The sequence below is a fragment of the Lissotriton vulgaris genome, unplaced genomic scaffold, assembly GCF_964263255.1.
Source record: "Lissotriton vulgaris unplaced genomic scaffold, aLisVul1.2 SCAFFOLD_2539, whole genome shotgun sequence".
In the NCBI taxonomy this organism is placed as follows: domain Eukaryota; kingdom Metazoa; phylum Chordata; class Amphibia; order Caudata; family Salamandridae; genus Lissotriton; species Lissotriton vulgaris.
In genome coordinates, this window is record NW_028249984.1 from 15,435 (window position 1) to 31,272 (window position 15,838).

The following is a 15,838-nucleotide window of genomic DNA, read 5'->3' on the forward strand; positions in this document are numbered from 1 at the left end:
GTAGCTTCCCATCGCCTTCCTGGTCACTGGCTAGCGACCCAGACTCTGTCCCTTCTGCTTTCAGGTTCTTCACATCTCCGATCCTCCCTTTGATCCACCCGGACACTTTTCCTTGGGTCGCAAGCAGCATTTCTTCGCAGCTCTCCATTGGAATCAATGACGAAACCCGACACGAAAAGACACCTATGCACCCGGCTTCCCTGGGTGAGGTAACATGAGTACTCCGGTGCTCACTTGGGTATTGACTCTCCAAGTGTCCTAGTCTAAAAGGGTTCCATCGTAGTTCACCTCCTTGTGCCCGTAATCTTTAAAACTGTAACTTGTTCGTTCTCAATAGAAAGTCAATGGTAACCCGCGGCTGTGTTTAGACACTGCAGGCGTCTCCCGTGGGCCTCCTACATCCTAACCTTTGGTGGTTCTAGGCAGCCCCAGCGATTTCACAGGCCCTAGACCTGCTTTCTAACTCTGACGTGGTTCTTATACCACTATTTTAGTATATGGTTTGTGAGGCCCCTAGGGCATAACGTATACTGTACAACTTATCGTATGCTAATTAAGTTCCTTGTATTGTACTTTTACCTCTGACCTCATCAAGAGACCAGAGGGGTTGTGTTTAGAATAAATACATATATATTTGATATATAACTTGTGTTGTGTGCTTTCATTTGATCACTCAAGAGATTATAATTGGTAAAACAACTTGCTTAACTCGCCTCTAAGTCTTAGCCTGAAGGCTGCTCTCCATAGCTACCACTAAGATAGCTTTCTATAAGGTTGATTTTACAACCTACCATCAATAAGGGTTGTTTGGACTGGTGCAAGGTGCCCACTCGAATAGTGAACATCATATACCAGGCCAACTTCTCACAGCATGGTGCTCTAATTGGGAGTAAATCCTTGTACACTGGCTCCCAGGCCTCCTGTAAGGTTCCAGACAGCACTCGAAGTCCTCAATTTGCAAGCCATATCTATAATATTTTAGTGCCTCTGTCTAGATGTTGTCAGCCCATGACCTGCATTAATTTTCCCCACACATCTGTACTGCATTGCAAACCCATTTTACTAACAGATTAAGCACGTTGCACTGCCATAGGCACAGTAGGGCATCCTTCTTAACTGGCTAAAGTCTGCTTAGCTCTACTGGAATGGCATATCAATTTTTTATCTCTGCATTAATGAAAGAAAATAACTGGAAACATCTGCAATATCACTAGTGAAAAAAGAGTGCATCGTGGTAACGATTGCTTTTGCCTTAGCCACACTGACCTCTGAACACACCTTTGTGTTGATTCCATAATTTATTATGGAGCACTGTTCCCTTCTTGTTACTGTTTTTGATAAGATTTTGTTTTGTACTGGATATTTTCATCCATTCCCTTCACCTTCTAAGCAAAGTGTTAGGGAATCCTTAAGACTAAAAGATTCTCTTTATCAAATGTTAAGGAAAATTATCCCTGCCTGGGCTATTTGTTCACACTATCCTTATATCCATTTTTTTTTATCATATTTTGCTTTTTCTTATTCATTTTTATCTTTTACTTAAATTTGGGTTGTACATTCTAAATAGTAAACACAACTTTATCTACTGAGAATTGTCTCTTTGCTTAGGCCAAAATTCCAAAGGGAAAACAGCTGTTTAGCTCACTAAGGGCCAGATGTAGGTAAATTTTATTTTCCGACCTCTTAAATACCGAGTCATACCGACTCGGTATTTCAGAGGTCGGAAAATAAAAGTACCGAGATGTAGGTAAATGCAGATGTGCAATTACCGAATCGGAAACAGTCGGTATTTTCCGATGCGGGAAATACCGACCAGTTAATGCCCATTCATTCCTATGGGCTTTGAAGCCCATAGGATTGATTGGGCATTTACCGGTCGGTATTTACCACATCGGAAAATACCGACTGTCACAAGGGTGCAGGGGGTGTCACTTTGACACCCTCTGGCACCCCCAAAAGAGGCTCGGGTGCCATGTGGCAGGCATACCTGCCCTAAGGGCAGGTCTGCCTGTCATATGGCATAGGTGTGCATGCACACATGTGCATCAACACCAGAAACTGTATTTTACCATCAAGTAGTATTTGATGGTAAAATACCGATTTTGTACTGCTTGTGGGACTCAGAAGAGTCCCACCTACATACCAATTTACCGGAATCCGTAATGATACCGATAGGTATATCGGTAAATTTACCGAGTCTGTAAAATACAGGGACCTACATGTCAAATTGCTCTTACCGGTCGGTAACGGCCGAATTCGGCCGTTACCACCCGGTAAACGCCTACCTACATCTGGCCCTAAAACTACTGTAGCTCTCAGGAGTTTTGTGTTTAGTAGCAGGAGTGCTCAGTAGTGGGTCACATCGACATGTAACAGGAACATGAAAAACGCTGAGATATGACAGCAATTCTTAATTAAAAAATATATTAAGCTGAATCATATTTGGCCCAGACTTTCCCCAAAGCAGACTGATTACTTGCCTCCTTGAAGAAATGATTCTACCAATCTAGACTGTGAAGAGATCGTGCACACCCGTGTTGGGGGAGACATTTGCCATGGTGTCTTAATTTGAGTCTGGTGATAAGTTTTGAAGTATATTTGCTGCTATGACTGATGATGAGAGAAAGAGCTGAAATAACCTATTTGGAAAGCAGCATTGCCTGACAGCCATGGGAGCCTGTACAATGCCCAAGTGTCTGAAGATCTGGATAAAGGTCATCACCACAAAATGGCGAAGTCATGAAGTAGCAGTGATATCATTTCAGCACAGCAGGCCAGAGTTACCAAAACACCTGAAGATCATCATCTGAGACATGAAGCAGCAATTTAAAAAAAAATCTGTGAATCAGTCCCAAAAAGATCAACAAAATGCTGGAAATGATCTCTGATTTTGTTTCCACCCTTCTATTTCAAACTGCCTTCTTAAACATTTTGGGGCAGATTTACAAGCCCCTTGTGCCACTTTTGCTTCACTTTTAACGTGGGAAAAGCGACGCAAAAGTGGCGCAAGGGGCTTGTAAATCTGCCCCTTTATCTTTGTATCTCTTTAGACTTCTCTCCTAAGGTGTCAAACTTAAATAAGTACTTCTCAAGAAGGAGTCAAAATATTTTCTCCTTTTTCATGCCTCTTCTAGGTTTTTCATTTGGAAGCTACTGTATCAGTATTTCAGAACAGATCAGGGTCCACACCCTTTGGATCCCATTGGTACAGTATATATTACAGTGAGCACGTTCAAACATTCACCCCATTTCTTGACTTTTTGTGCTGTACTTTTGTCTCCAGTTTCAAGACCTAAATCTTCTCCATAGTCTTTGAGTACATTGTGTATCTAAAACATTCTGGTATATTTAATAACCTCTGGTTATCTGCTATTATTCTTTCTATTTCAATTCCATAGAGTTTATAGGTGGGGCTCTTGTACATTTATAGTTTAGGTTTACTGCCTACACTTTTCCTCTGCAGTCTAGGTATCATTCTGATCTCTTTTCGAACTCATGAGTGCCACCGACTTAAAATAAAACAAAAAAACTTTTTATTGTAAAATTTGCACACAGTTGATTACAACAGTTATTGAATTACCACATCACATCATCACCATCAGGCCATCATTTCCGCTGACAAGCAAGAGTACTTTATTAGCTTCAGTTGGTTACACCCTACGACTAGATACCTGCCATGGGGTTTCCCTTCCCGAGGACAGCTGGGGTACATATTTGTCCTCTGTAAATGTTCCACTTGTTCCAGATTTAGTCCCATTTCAGAGGGCACCGACTTTTTTTTATTCATAGACTGACTTTTCTGCCACCATCGCCCAGTCCATATTTCTCTTCCATTCTGCCATGGTGGGCAGTGTCCCCCCCCCATTTTCTGGCAATGTTTCGTTTGCCTATTGCACAGCCTCTTGTGACCACAATACGCTTCTTACTAGTGAGGTCTGTCGATCCCCATAAATTGAGCAGACATTGTTGTCATGTTTGCTGTAGTTGTTCGTCTAGCACGATCTGTAGTTGTGTTGCTATTGCGCTCCAGTATATCTGAATGAGAGGGCAACCCCACATGATGTGCAAGAACGCACCCTCCTCCCCGCATTGCTGTCTACATGTAGAGTCCTCTTTTTGTTTCATTTTTGTCATAGTGTTTTGTCATAGTGTTGCAGGAGTAATATGCCCTATGTAGGACTTTGTGTTTACTTATTTTTAGTCTGGAGCTTATGGCTATTTCTCTGGGTGAAGCGAGCACTTCCTGCCAGTCCTCTTCTTTTAGTTCGCCTAATTTGTAAGGGGGTCTGGCATGGCGTTCAGTAACTTTTGGTAGATCTTTGATATGGCTTTACCATCAATTCGGTCGCATAGTAGTCTATGCTCCAATGGGGATGATTCTGGGGGAGTTGAGCTTGACGGGAGAAGCAACATTATTGCATGTCTGATTTGTAAATACCGGTAAGTCTCGGATATTGCCATCTCGAATTCCTCCCTCAACACCCCCAAAGGCTTAATGTTCCTTTATGCCCATAAGTCCCCCACTTTTGAAATGCCTATCAAATCCCATTAATCAAATCCTGGCAGTCTGATCAGTTCTCCGAATACTTCTGAGTCCCACAACGGTGTCGTCTGAGTTATTGTATTTTCCCATCCAAGCGTTTTTGTTACCTTGTGCAAGAGATGGACAGTTTCTTGTGTCGGCCCTGTTAACACCTGTCGTTTGGGGTTAGTATATAGCGCCCATCTGTAACCTCTAGGGCCCATCAGGAATTTGTCAATTTGGTATGCTGGGTCAGAGTGTGGGCCTTATGTAGAAGAGTGAGGGATCTCTTGTAACATAGATCCTCAAATAGCAGAATCCTTCCTCTGTCACTATCACTGCGCAGTCCGAAAGGAACTTTGGTGTAGGACCCTGAAGGATGAATAATTTTGATTTGGACCAATTGATGGTGTTCCCAGAAAATTTACAGAAGTTAGTAAAAATGTGCATAATCCTGCTTAATAATGAGTGGGGTGACACCATGTAGAGGAGGATGTCATCTGCATATAAGGAGATTCTGTCCTCCCATCCCTCTGTCCAATGCAGGCCTCTGATTATAGGGTCTCCCCTTATCCAAGTCGCTAGGGTCTCCAGCATCAGGGCAAAAATCAAGCGTGAAAGGAGGCACCCCTGTCATTCTCCATGTTTGAGTGGGAAGGGACTTGATATGTGTCCATTCACAATGACGAGAGCCAGGGGCTGTGTATATAATAGCTTGATCCAAGTTATACATTTGGGGCCATAAACCAGTCTCTCTAGTACAGCAAATAAGTATGGCCATTCAATGGTATTGAACGCCATTCTAGCGTCTAGAGAATTCCTGCTGCTTCCCTAATGGTGTCATTTCTACCCAACACACCGTGTGGACCTCTAAGATTTAGTGCTGTGTTCCACCCAGGCATAAAGCCGGATTGATCCAGATGTATGAGTTTCGTGATCAGCAGCATTAGTCTGTTGGCCAACAATTTTGCCAAAATGCTGGTTTCAGCGTTGAGAAGCGAAATGGGTTGGTATGAACTACAGAGTTCAGTTGGCTTACCCTGTTTATGCGTCACCACAATGGAAGCTAATCTTTGGTCTCTGGGTAAGTAACCCTGTTGTAGGCTTTCTTCATACATTTCTTTTAGATGGGGTACAATTTTTGTAGCAATCAGTTTGTATAGTTCGATAGGGAGCCCATTGGGTCCCATTGCTTTCCGGGATTGTATACTATTGATTGGTCCCGTGATTTCTTTGTCCGTAATGTCACTGTCCAGAAGAGTAATGTTGTCTGCTGTTAGGGAGGGAAGTCTGCAAGTAAGTCTCTGGAAGTCTTCCGAAGTGGCTGAGGTAGTAGATGTGCAGGTCTGTCTAAAATGTGTTGCAAATGTCTCCGCTTTACCCCGTGGGTCACTTATCATTGCTCCATTCTCGGATTTCAGACATGCTACCCATCTTTTTGCTTGTTTGCGTCTATGTAACCATGCCAGTAATTTTCTGGCTTTATCACCGGTTTCATATATTTTGTGGAGTATAGTCAGTCGCTTATTCCTGTCTTTTGACAGCCAGCGCATGAACAGCCCCTGCACTTTCCATCTGGGCGGCTTTTGCTTCCTTCTCTACAATCTGTTTCTAAATCTAACAGTTCCTCTTTCCGGTCTTTTTTTATGTCCGATCATTAGGGAGAGTGCCTGCCCTTCTATTACAGTTTTGAATGCTTCCCAAAGTGTCTGGGAGGAGGAAACAGAGTCTGTGTTTCCTTTAAAATAGTTTTCTGTGGTTTGAATTAAGTAATCTCGTATTTGTTGAAGTTTTAAGTACCCGGGCTTGAGGGAAATAGTGTTTCAAGTTAGTTTCTTTCCCCGGGGTTAGATGAGCCAGATTAGTGAATGATCAGATATTCATCTCGCTAAATGGTGGACTTCTTTGATGTAGGGCAACTGATGAACCAACGTCAGTATGTAATAGATACACGACTGGCTATTGTGCGCCACTCAGTGGAAGGTGAATTGCAAGGTCTGAGGATTGTTTGCTCTCCAAACGTCCACTAAAATCATTGCTTTTACATATTTTGATAGGGTAGTGTTTTTACTGTGCGTACATCTAGGGGGGTTTCGGTCTTTTTGGCCGCAAAGTGCCAAGTTTAGATATCCCCAAGTATTAAGTCTCCCTCTGGTAATTACACGAGTACTGCGCTTGTCAGGTAGAGTTACTATTTGTAGTGTCGGAGGTATATAGACTGATAGTATATTTGAGGGTTTGCCCTCCCACCTACCAGCAGTGGTGGGAGGTAAGGTCTATCATATATAGGCATCTTTTATTTAAAAGTATTCCTGTCCCTCTGGAGCCTGTGTGAAACCAGAGTGTACGATTAACTTGTACCCCCCTCTGTTCAGTGCCTTACTTGTGTTGCCCACCAAGTGGGTTTCCTGCAGTAGTACAATGTCAGGTGTATGTTGTCTGAAATATTGTAGGGCTATCCCTCTTTTCAATTTATCCCCCAGCCCATTCACATTCCAAGAGAGGAACTTGGGGGGGGAATTTGTCTTACTTAGGTTCGTGCCTTTCATGGTAGTAGGTGCATATGGACTTTCCTATCCCGTTTTCAGAAGGAGTTGCCCGATGTTTGGGGTGCTGTGCTGAGTATGTCATTCCCAGTGCTGAATGATCTTGTGAGTGAATCTGTTTTGAAACTGTACGGAGTGTGCTACGTCTACTAATCTATCTTTTACGCTACAGCTACCCCAGCTTGCTGTATTAAAACAATGATACGGGCGGTTATCAAAGGTAATGGCTCATTCCCCTCCCTGCATGACAGTACTAGAACTGCCCGCCTCCCCAACATTGCAGAATTCCTGTCATCCCTCCCCATTAAATTCGGAGGAATCTAGGACCCACGGGAGCCGATGTACATTTTCCGTTTTCTCTTTTTTCTCTTAAATAACACTGAGGAGTTAGCTAGTCAGGTTTATGTGTTGGTTCCTACGGCATTGGTGCAGGACCTTTTGTTTCAGGCCCCATAGGACTATGTACAGTACGCCTCTGCATTCGCCACATATTGTTTCATATTGTCTGGATAGCTGCTCACTCATCTTTGTCCGTTCCCTCATTTGACTTCTTGGTGCTTCCTTGCGTGCATCCGTTTTTATCATCCAGTTTGTGCATTTTCCTGACTTGTCGTCCGAGGGCTTAGTCTTGCCAACTGTGCGCCATCCTTCTAACCAGTCTCAAGTGTCTTCAGGCGTGAAGAAGAACCAAATTTCACCTTGTGCCTCCACCCTCAGTTTGGCGGGGAACAGCATTGCGTATTTTAGGGTGTTGTCTCTGAGCGCCTTTTTTACTTCGAGGAAGTTGCGCCTTTGCAAAGTGATTGTAAAGTCTGGGAAGAATGCAATTCATGCGCTTTCGAATTGTACTTGTAGAGCTGTACGGGCTGTCTGCAATATGATGTCACAGTCGCGGAAATTAAATACTTTGGTCAGAATCGGTTTTGGAGGGGATCCTGGTCTGGGTTTACCTCCCGGTACTCTATGTTCCCTTTCGATGGTAAAATAATTCGATAGTCCTCAGGGCTTCAGGTGTTTTTGTATTAATTCTTCTACAAAGAGATCTGCTGCTGGCCCCTCGGCCGGCCCCGGCTCCCCAATAATTCTTATGTTATTCCTTCTGGAGCAGCCTTCATAATCGTCAAACTTAGCTTCCAGTGTTTTGGTTGTGGTTTGCAATCGTAATTGTTGTTGAAGAGTCTTGGTGCCCACTTTCAATGAGTTCGCCGTGACTTCGACTTCCTGTACCCGGTCTCCCAAGTTACGCAGATCTGCTCCTAGTAACGAAAACTCAGTGGGCACCGTATCGATACGTCTTTCCAATGAGGTTTGAACTTTATTGATCGCCGCAATTACATTGTTTAGTGTTGGTTCTTCCTTTTCTATGGGGTGGTCGGATTGGGTATGCATTTTGTGTAGGGCATATTTATCTAGCTTAGTTTGATGTGTCCCACGCCCTCCTTTGTTGCCCGGCATAGCTGGTGTAAACAGGCGTTATTTGCTATGTATGCCAACCGGCTCCCCCTACCTAGGTACTCCCAGAGGTCAACTCATATGAGGCACTGAATCGGTCATTTCCTTTGGAGTGCATGATTGGTATATCCCCATATGCTATTAATCTGCAATGGTTATCTCAAAATATACTCAGTTTCTCACAGCGCACTCCACTAACTTGAAGTATTTTAAGTCAGTAACGTAATTCTTACTTGTGAGGATAATGCCATCTTCAACTCCCTTAATATTTACCCTTCTAGGTATTTAAGTGTTACAGGCTTCCTGGTTTTAGCAACATTTACCTCCAGTGTCTTATCCTGATACACAAATGCATTTGCCCAGCTTTCCTCCACCACCTAATTCTCCTATATCCCTCTCCCATTCCACTCCAATCTACAAATCTTTAGCTAGTACAGTTTATTCACTTTTTTGTGATTATTTTCACATCTCATAATCTCCATGCACTGATGATTGCACCTGTTGCCTTACAGCATTTTTAATAACATTTTTGTTTCTAAATTTGATGTACCACCACAGGTTTTAAACATTTCCTGGTGCTGAAAATAACAAGTTTCATTAATACCCTAGGTATTTAATGTAAGACAAATAAGAGCAGAGTTACCCCTCTTAGGAATTACATATGTAACCTGCAGGTTATTGACGGATTTGAACAGGAAAGGAATGCTTCAACGTTTGGCTTAATGAAAAGGAAATCAGGGCAGAATAGTTGTAAACACTACTATATGGTGTTCTGCTTCCAAGTCTGATATGTGTACATACATTAACTTGCAGTTTATGTATGACAAATTGAGCAGTGAATGGGTAGCAATGTGGTTATGTAATGACATTCATTCTAAATTCCAATTCCGATTCATACATAATATCAGCATAGATCATGTCATTCTCCAAAGATAACCAAAAACAAGTTCTTTGGATCATACTTTATTGCACATCCAACCTCCTAAAATTTAAAGTATTTATATTTGAAACAAAATATATGAACTTTCTTCTTTAAAGTACAGTATAGAACAAATATTTATGATACAATCACCATATAAAAAGAACATCTATTGAAGGACTGACATCAAATTACCCTGGGGGCCAGAAAAATATGTATACTTTATCCATCAGTTTTTCTTTTTTCCTTGCTTTTACATGATTTCATAGATCTACTTAAATATCATTGGCATAAATATGTTATGGTGGTGTTGATGCCGGGGATCCCTTCAGCGTGTTGAGTGCTGCATGGATTCTGAAGTGTAAACGGGACTCCATGGAGTAGTCCTTGTAATTAACCCTGTAACAATATAATAAATTAGGCTCAGACTTCCTATTACAGCAACACAATGAGAGTTACAACACTAAACTGCGAGGGCAAGGAGACAGTGCTAGAGGGACATAAGTCTTGTTTTAATTGTAACCAACAATATTTATTAATCATTCTGAAATGCACTGTGCACAAATGTACCATCAACTGTAGTAAGAAAACAAGTTACTTACCTGTAACTTTAGTTCCCCAGTATTGGTAACTTTCATAGATTCCCATGCTTTGTATCATTCCCCGTCGTCGGAATGGGAGTCTCGGTAACAAAAATACCATAGCTGTAGGTACAAAAGACAATGGAAAAAGGCCTAGGCCTCATTTCCTTTTGTAGCATATCACCCTCTTTGTGTAAAAGAGACCAAACTTTGGCCTCAGCCAATCAGATGTGCCTCACCACTTAGAACCTTCCTGAAGGAACCTCAGAGCCTCAGATTTTCGTAGCCGTTGTGTACTTAGACACCATATCTGTTGTAGGCTGAGCTTTCCCCGGGGAGGTGGGTGGGCGCATGGGAATCTATGAAAGTTACCAATACTGGGGAACTAAAGTTACAGGTAAGTAACTTGTTTTCTTACCCCAGTATTGGAACTTTCATAGATTCCCATGCTTTGTATCAGAGTAGTAAGCAGTTGGCAAGATAATCACATTTTGCATTGTAAATAATAGCAGTAGAAACATGACATTAGATACAAAATGTGAAAAAATGGAAGGTGGGAAGAAAGGAAAGCTCACCATTAGTGGAAGAGGTTCCTCAGGACAGCCTGTCCTACTGCTGCATCATCCTGTTGCAGAGATTCCAAGCAGTAATGCTTGGTAAAGGTGTGGACGCTGCTCCAGGTAGCAGCTCTGCAGATATCCTTAATTTGCACCCCCGCAAAGAGGGCTGTTGAAGAAGCCACAGACCTTGTGGAGTGCGCTCGTATCTTTCCAGTCAGAGGTTTACCAGCAGCCTTTTGACAATGTAATATAGCGCTTGTGATCCACCTTGAAACACCCTGTTTGGATAGTGGAAGGCCTTTATTCGGTCCCCCGAAGGCCACAAACAGTTGAGAAGATTTTCAAAAATCTTTAGTACGTTGCAAATAAAATTTTAAGCATCGCTGCACATCCAACGAATGCAATGCTTTTTCCGCTGGCGTGGAAGGCTGAGAGAAGAATGTCTTCAGAATGACCGGTTCATTCAAGTGGAAATCCGAGGGAACCTTCGGCATGAACCTAGGGTTAGTCCTCATGATGACAGTGTTCCTTTTGAATTGAAGGAAAGGTTCTTGGATGGTCAAAGCCTGTAATTCTCCTACACGCCGAGCCGACTTGAGAGCAAGGAGAAGAGCCAATTTCCGCGAGAGATATTTGATGTCAGAACGATGGACTGGTTCAAATGGACCCTTCATAAGCTGAGAGAGGACCAGATTTAAATGCCATGTTGGAGGAGGCGGTCTCACCGGTGGATAGACCCTGAACAGGCCCTTAAGAAATTGCTTGATTATTCTGGAAGACCATAATGAAGGCCCAGAGTCTGTCCTTCTGAATCGTGACAAAGCAGCCAAATGGACCTTAATTGATGAATGGGCTAGACCAGATTTGGCCAAAGACAGCAGGTAAGGTAGGATCTGATGAGGCTTGGAATTGAATGGATCCATGTTTTGCTTTCGACACCAACAACAGAATCTTTTCCACTTAAGGCGGTAAGTTTTGTTAGTTGAAGGAGCCCTTGCTTGGGACAGAACTTCCCTAACCTCCCTTGACAATGGCAGGTTCATAAATTCTCGCTGTTCAGGAGCCATGCAGTCAGGTGTAACGACTGAGGGTCTGGATGCAAAATCTGTCCTTCGGACATCGTGAGAAGATCCGGCAGAATCCTTAGAGGCAAGGGGGGAGCTATCGACAACAGATGGAGCTCCGTGAACCAGAACTGCCTCGGCCAAGCCGGGGCTATCAGGATCATCCTGCACGGTTCCACCTTGAGTTTCTTGATTAGTCGTGGTATCAGAGGAATGGGAGGAAAAGCATAGACAAATGTCTTCGACCAGGCTATCGAAAGGGCATTTCCCAGTGAATCTTGATGGGGAAGCCTGCTTGTGTAAGACCGGCATTTCTTGTTGGTCGGAGTGGCAAAAAGGTCGATGTCCGGCCTTCCCCACCGGCTGAAGACTTGTTCCAAGACTTCCTGATTTAACTCCCATTCGTGGCTGACCGAGGATGACCTGCTCAGTCTGTCAGCGTTTTCGTTTAGGACGCCAGGCAAGTGTTCTGCCCTCAGAGACATCTTGTGTTGGATCGCCCATTCCCAGACCTGCTGGGCTTCTCGTGACAATGGGCGCGATCTGGTCCCTCCTTCCTTGTTCACATAGTGCATGGCCGTCGTGTTGTCCGTCCTGATAAGCACTTGTGAACCTTCCAGGCGAGGAAGAAACGCTTGCAGAGCCAGTCGTACCGCCCTGAGTTCCAACAGGTTGATGTGGAGGCGTTTTTCCTGGGGTGACCAATTACCACTGGCATGTAGGTCCTGCAGCACTGCTCCCCAACCCTCCAATGACGCGTCCGTCGTTATCACCTGTGGAGACGGGTCGCTTGCGAAGGATAGGGCTTGGAACAAGTTGTTTTGATCTGTCCACCACAAGGCCGCGTCCTTCATCTCCGGAGTGATAGCCAGTCTGTCGTCGAAAGAACCGTGGATTTGCTGCCATTGATTGTCCAGTTGTTCCTGCAAGGGACGCATCCTCAGTCTGCAATGGGGGATTAGTGGAATACACGATGACATTACTCCCAGCAGAGACTTGTCGCGGCGTACTGAAAGAGACTTTCTTGTTCGCAAGTCTTGGGCCATGGTGTGCAATTTCTGCCTCCTTTCCGGAGTAGGAAAAGCTTGTGAAAGCTTCGAATCCAAGATGGCTCCCAGAAACCGAGCTCTTCTGGACGGGATCTGGCAAGATTTCTCGTTGTTGAGAGTGAGACCCAGGTTCTGAAATAAATTGGTACATGCTTGAACCGCCTGTAGCGCTGTTTCTCTGGACGGAGCTTTCAGTAACCAGTCGTCCAGATAGGGGAAGACTTGAAACTTGTGTTTTCACAGGAAAGCTGCTACTGGCGCCAGCACCTTTGTGAATATTCTTGGGGCTGAGCGGAGTCCAAAGGGTAAAACCCTGAATTGGTAATGGCTCTTGGCTACTGTGAATCGCAGAAACCTTCTGTGCGCTGGGTGAATCGGAATGTGGAAATAGGCATCCTCGAGATCGAGTGTGGCCATGAAATCCCCCGGGCTGATCAGCTTCAAGATGTCCTGGAGGGACACCATCCGGAAGGACAGAGAAATGAGATAGGTGTTTAGCCCCCTGAGGTCGAAAATAGGGCGCCACTTGTCGAGCGTCTTTTTCACCAGGAAGAACCTGGAATAAAATCCTTGACCTGTTTGGTTTGATGGAACTGGCTCTATCGCCCCTTTTCGGAGCATCTGTTGAACTTCGAGCCGAAGGAGACGCTGGTGTTTTGAAGGAGTGGCTGCCGGGGGCTTGGGTGGCGGAACTTGTGTGAACTCTAAGGTATGCCCTTTCCGAATGATGTTGAGCACCCAACGGTCCGATGTTATCTTGGACCAGTTGTGAAGGTATTTGTTGACCCTGCCTCCAACTGATGACTTCCTGAAGGAGGGTCCAGTAGGAAGAGCCAGGAGGCCGCTATTGGCGCTTGGACAAATCTCGTCCTCGTGCCCCCTGCTTTCCTTTACCGTAAGGCCTGGAGTAGTTGGAAGACTGGCCCTGCCGCTGCTGGTAAGGTTGACGGTGTTGCTGGGAACCGGATCCTGTGTTGGAATAGCGTTGTTGTTGGAAGGATCCTCTGTAAGTACCACCCCTGCCTCTGGATCCCTTGAAAGGAGACTTTCTGTACTGAAGTGTACCTAAAGACCTAGCGGTCTCTGTGTCCTTTTTTATATCTTGCAGGGTGTCGTCAATGAGTTTGCCGAACAACGCTTCCCCATCGAAGGGGAGATCCAATACCTTATTCTGAACCTCGGGCCGGAACCAGGTAGCTTTAAGCCACCCTTGGCGACAGAGTACTGCCGCTCCAGCCAGTGAACGGAATGCAGTAGTTGCAATATCCATTGTACAATCGATGATTTCCATCGACGTCGCCTCTCCCTCTTGTAAAATCTTCTTTGCCTCAGACGTAGATTCAGGAGGCAGCTGGTCAAGGTACGGGGCGACATCGCACCAGAGTTGGCGATCGTACCTACCCAGGATCGCTAAGGCATTAGCCGCTCGCACCAGCAAACTCGCCATCAATGAGAATCTTTTTCCCACGTTATCCAACCTCCGCCCTTCCTTGTCCGGAGGAGTTGTCAGTGGTGCCGAAGGGTTGCGCGATTTTCTCTGTGCTGCCTGCGAGATCACAGAATCTGGTCTTGGATGACCTGTCAAGGCCGCAGGGGCATCATCGGTCACCTTGTACTTCTTATCGAGACGCGGTAGCACCGGGACCACCGTCGCCGGGAGTGTCATTGTCTTTATGCCCTCTTTCCATAGGTGATCCACGATAGGAATGGACCTGGCAGTCTTCCGAAAGGGTTCCTTAAAGTCATATAAGAAACAATCTGTGGTAACTTTAGGCATTGCCAATTTAAATCTTGCCGCAGCTCTCTCCATCAGCTGATGGAAGCCCCCAATATCCGCTGGCGGGGAGTCCGCCGGGTCTGGATTTGGCGATGCGGGATTGTCAATAACATATTCATCATATTCCGTGTCGGGATTAGAGACATGATCCGACTGTTGGTCCTCATCCGAGGATTCATCAACATCATGAGTCCCTGGCAATCCAGAGGAATCCTGTTGTAAGGACGCTTGAGGCTGTGGAGAAGTTGGAGCCGTTGAAGTAGGTGGCACCAATGAAGCCCGAGTCCTTGAAGGCGTAGCAGGCGTTGACGTATTTGGCAGAGGTCTACTGGCCTTAGATTTATAGTCTTGTAGCATCTTATGTAGATCTTGCAGGAAAGACGTTGGCACTGAAACCATTTCCTGTTCAGGTTGCAGGTGCTGCTGCTGACTATAACCACGTTCCTCGTGGCCGTATTCGCCCTCTGAGTCAGTGTCCTGGCATTTGACAAATAGTTGGGAAGGACTATTGGCATAGCTATATGCATCCTGTTCATCCTCCTCTGAGTCTCCCTCTTGAAGGAGCATGGTAGGTAACAGAGAGGACACCGTCCTTGGAGAAGTCATCTCTGGCGTGATCCGCGTCACAGAAATGGTAATCCGCTTTTCTGTGGACAATATCGTTGGTTCCGTAGTCGACGGTTGTATGTACGCCATCGAGATAGGTGTCCTGGACGTCGTCGACGATGAAACTGTCGACACGCCAGCCGTTGTCATAGTCACTGTAGTAGTCGTCGACGCCCTCGTCGACGAGACCGCAGTCGTCGACACCGTCGTCATCGTCGTTGACGGGACTCTCGCCGTCGACCCCGTCGCCATCGTCGTCGACGGGGCTTTCGTCGTCGACGGGGCTTTCGTCGTCGACGGGGCTTTCGACGTCGACGGGGCTTTCGACGTCGACGGGGCTTACGTCGTCGACGGGGCCTTCGACGTCGACGGGGCCTTTGTCGACACCTTTGAAGTTGGTACCTTCGTCGTCGGCGTCTTCAGTTTCTCCGTCGACGGCGAGGACTCCGCTGTCGACGGTAGCGACGTCGACGAACCTCCTGTCGACGGAGTCTTCGATGTCCTCGTCGACGGGCCTCCCGCTGTCGACGTCTTCGTCGTCGAGGACTTAGAAGTCCTCTCAGAAGACTGGCATGAAGGTGTTTTGAAGGCTGTAGTAGTCTTCTCACCCGTAGAAGGCGCAGAAGGTCCATCCCTCTCCTTTACACTTCCGTGAGGAGATTTGCTGGGACCTGGGCTCTCAGACTCACTGGGGGTCTTTTTTGAGGACTTTGAAGATCTTCCCACTGAAGGAGAAGGGGAACCCCTACCCCTTTTCACTGA

General features: G+C 45.4%; 1 protein-coding gene across 2 annotated transcripts in view; it reads right to left on the reverse strand.

The window, feature by feature from the left end:
* Positions 1 to 9,588: 9,588 nt before the first annotated feature.
* Positions 9,589 to 15,838, reverse strand: part of LOC147663441 (tetratricopeptide repeat protein 39B-like) — a 325,459-nt gene continuing 319,209 nt past the window's right edge. For both annotated transcript variants that reach the window (XM_086950451.1, XM_086950452.1), the window contains exon 18: positions 9,589 to 9,838. In XM_086950451.1, the coding sequence (XP_086806577.1) occupies positions 9,739 to 9,838 (100 nt within the window). In that variant the 3' untranslated portion in view covers positions 9,589 to 9,738. The remainder of the gene's footprint in view (positions 9,839 to 15,838) is intronic.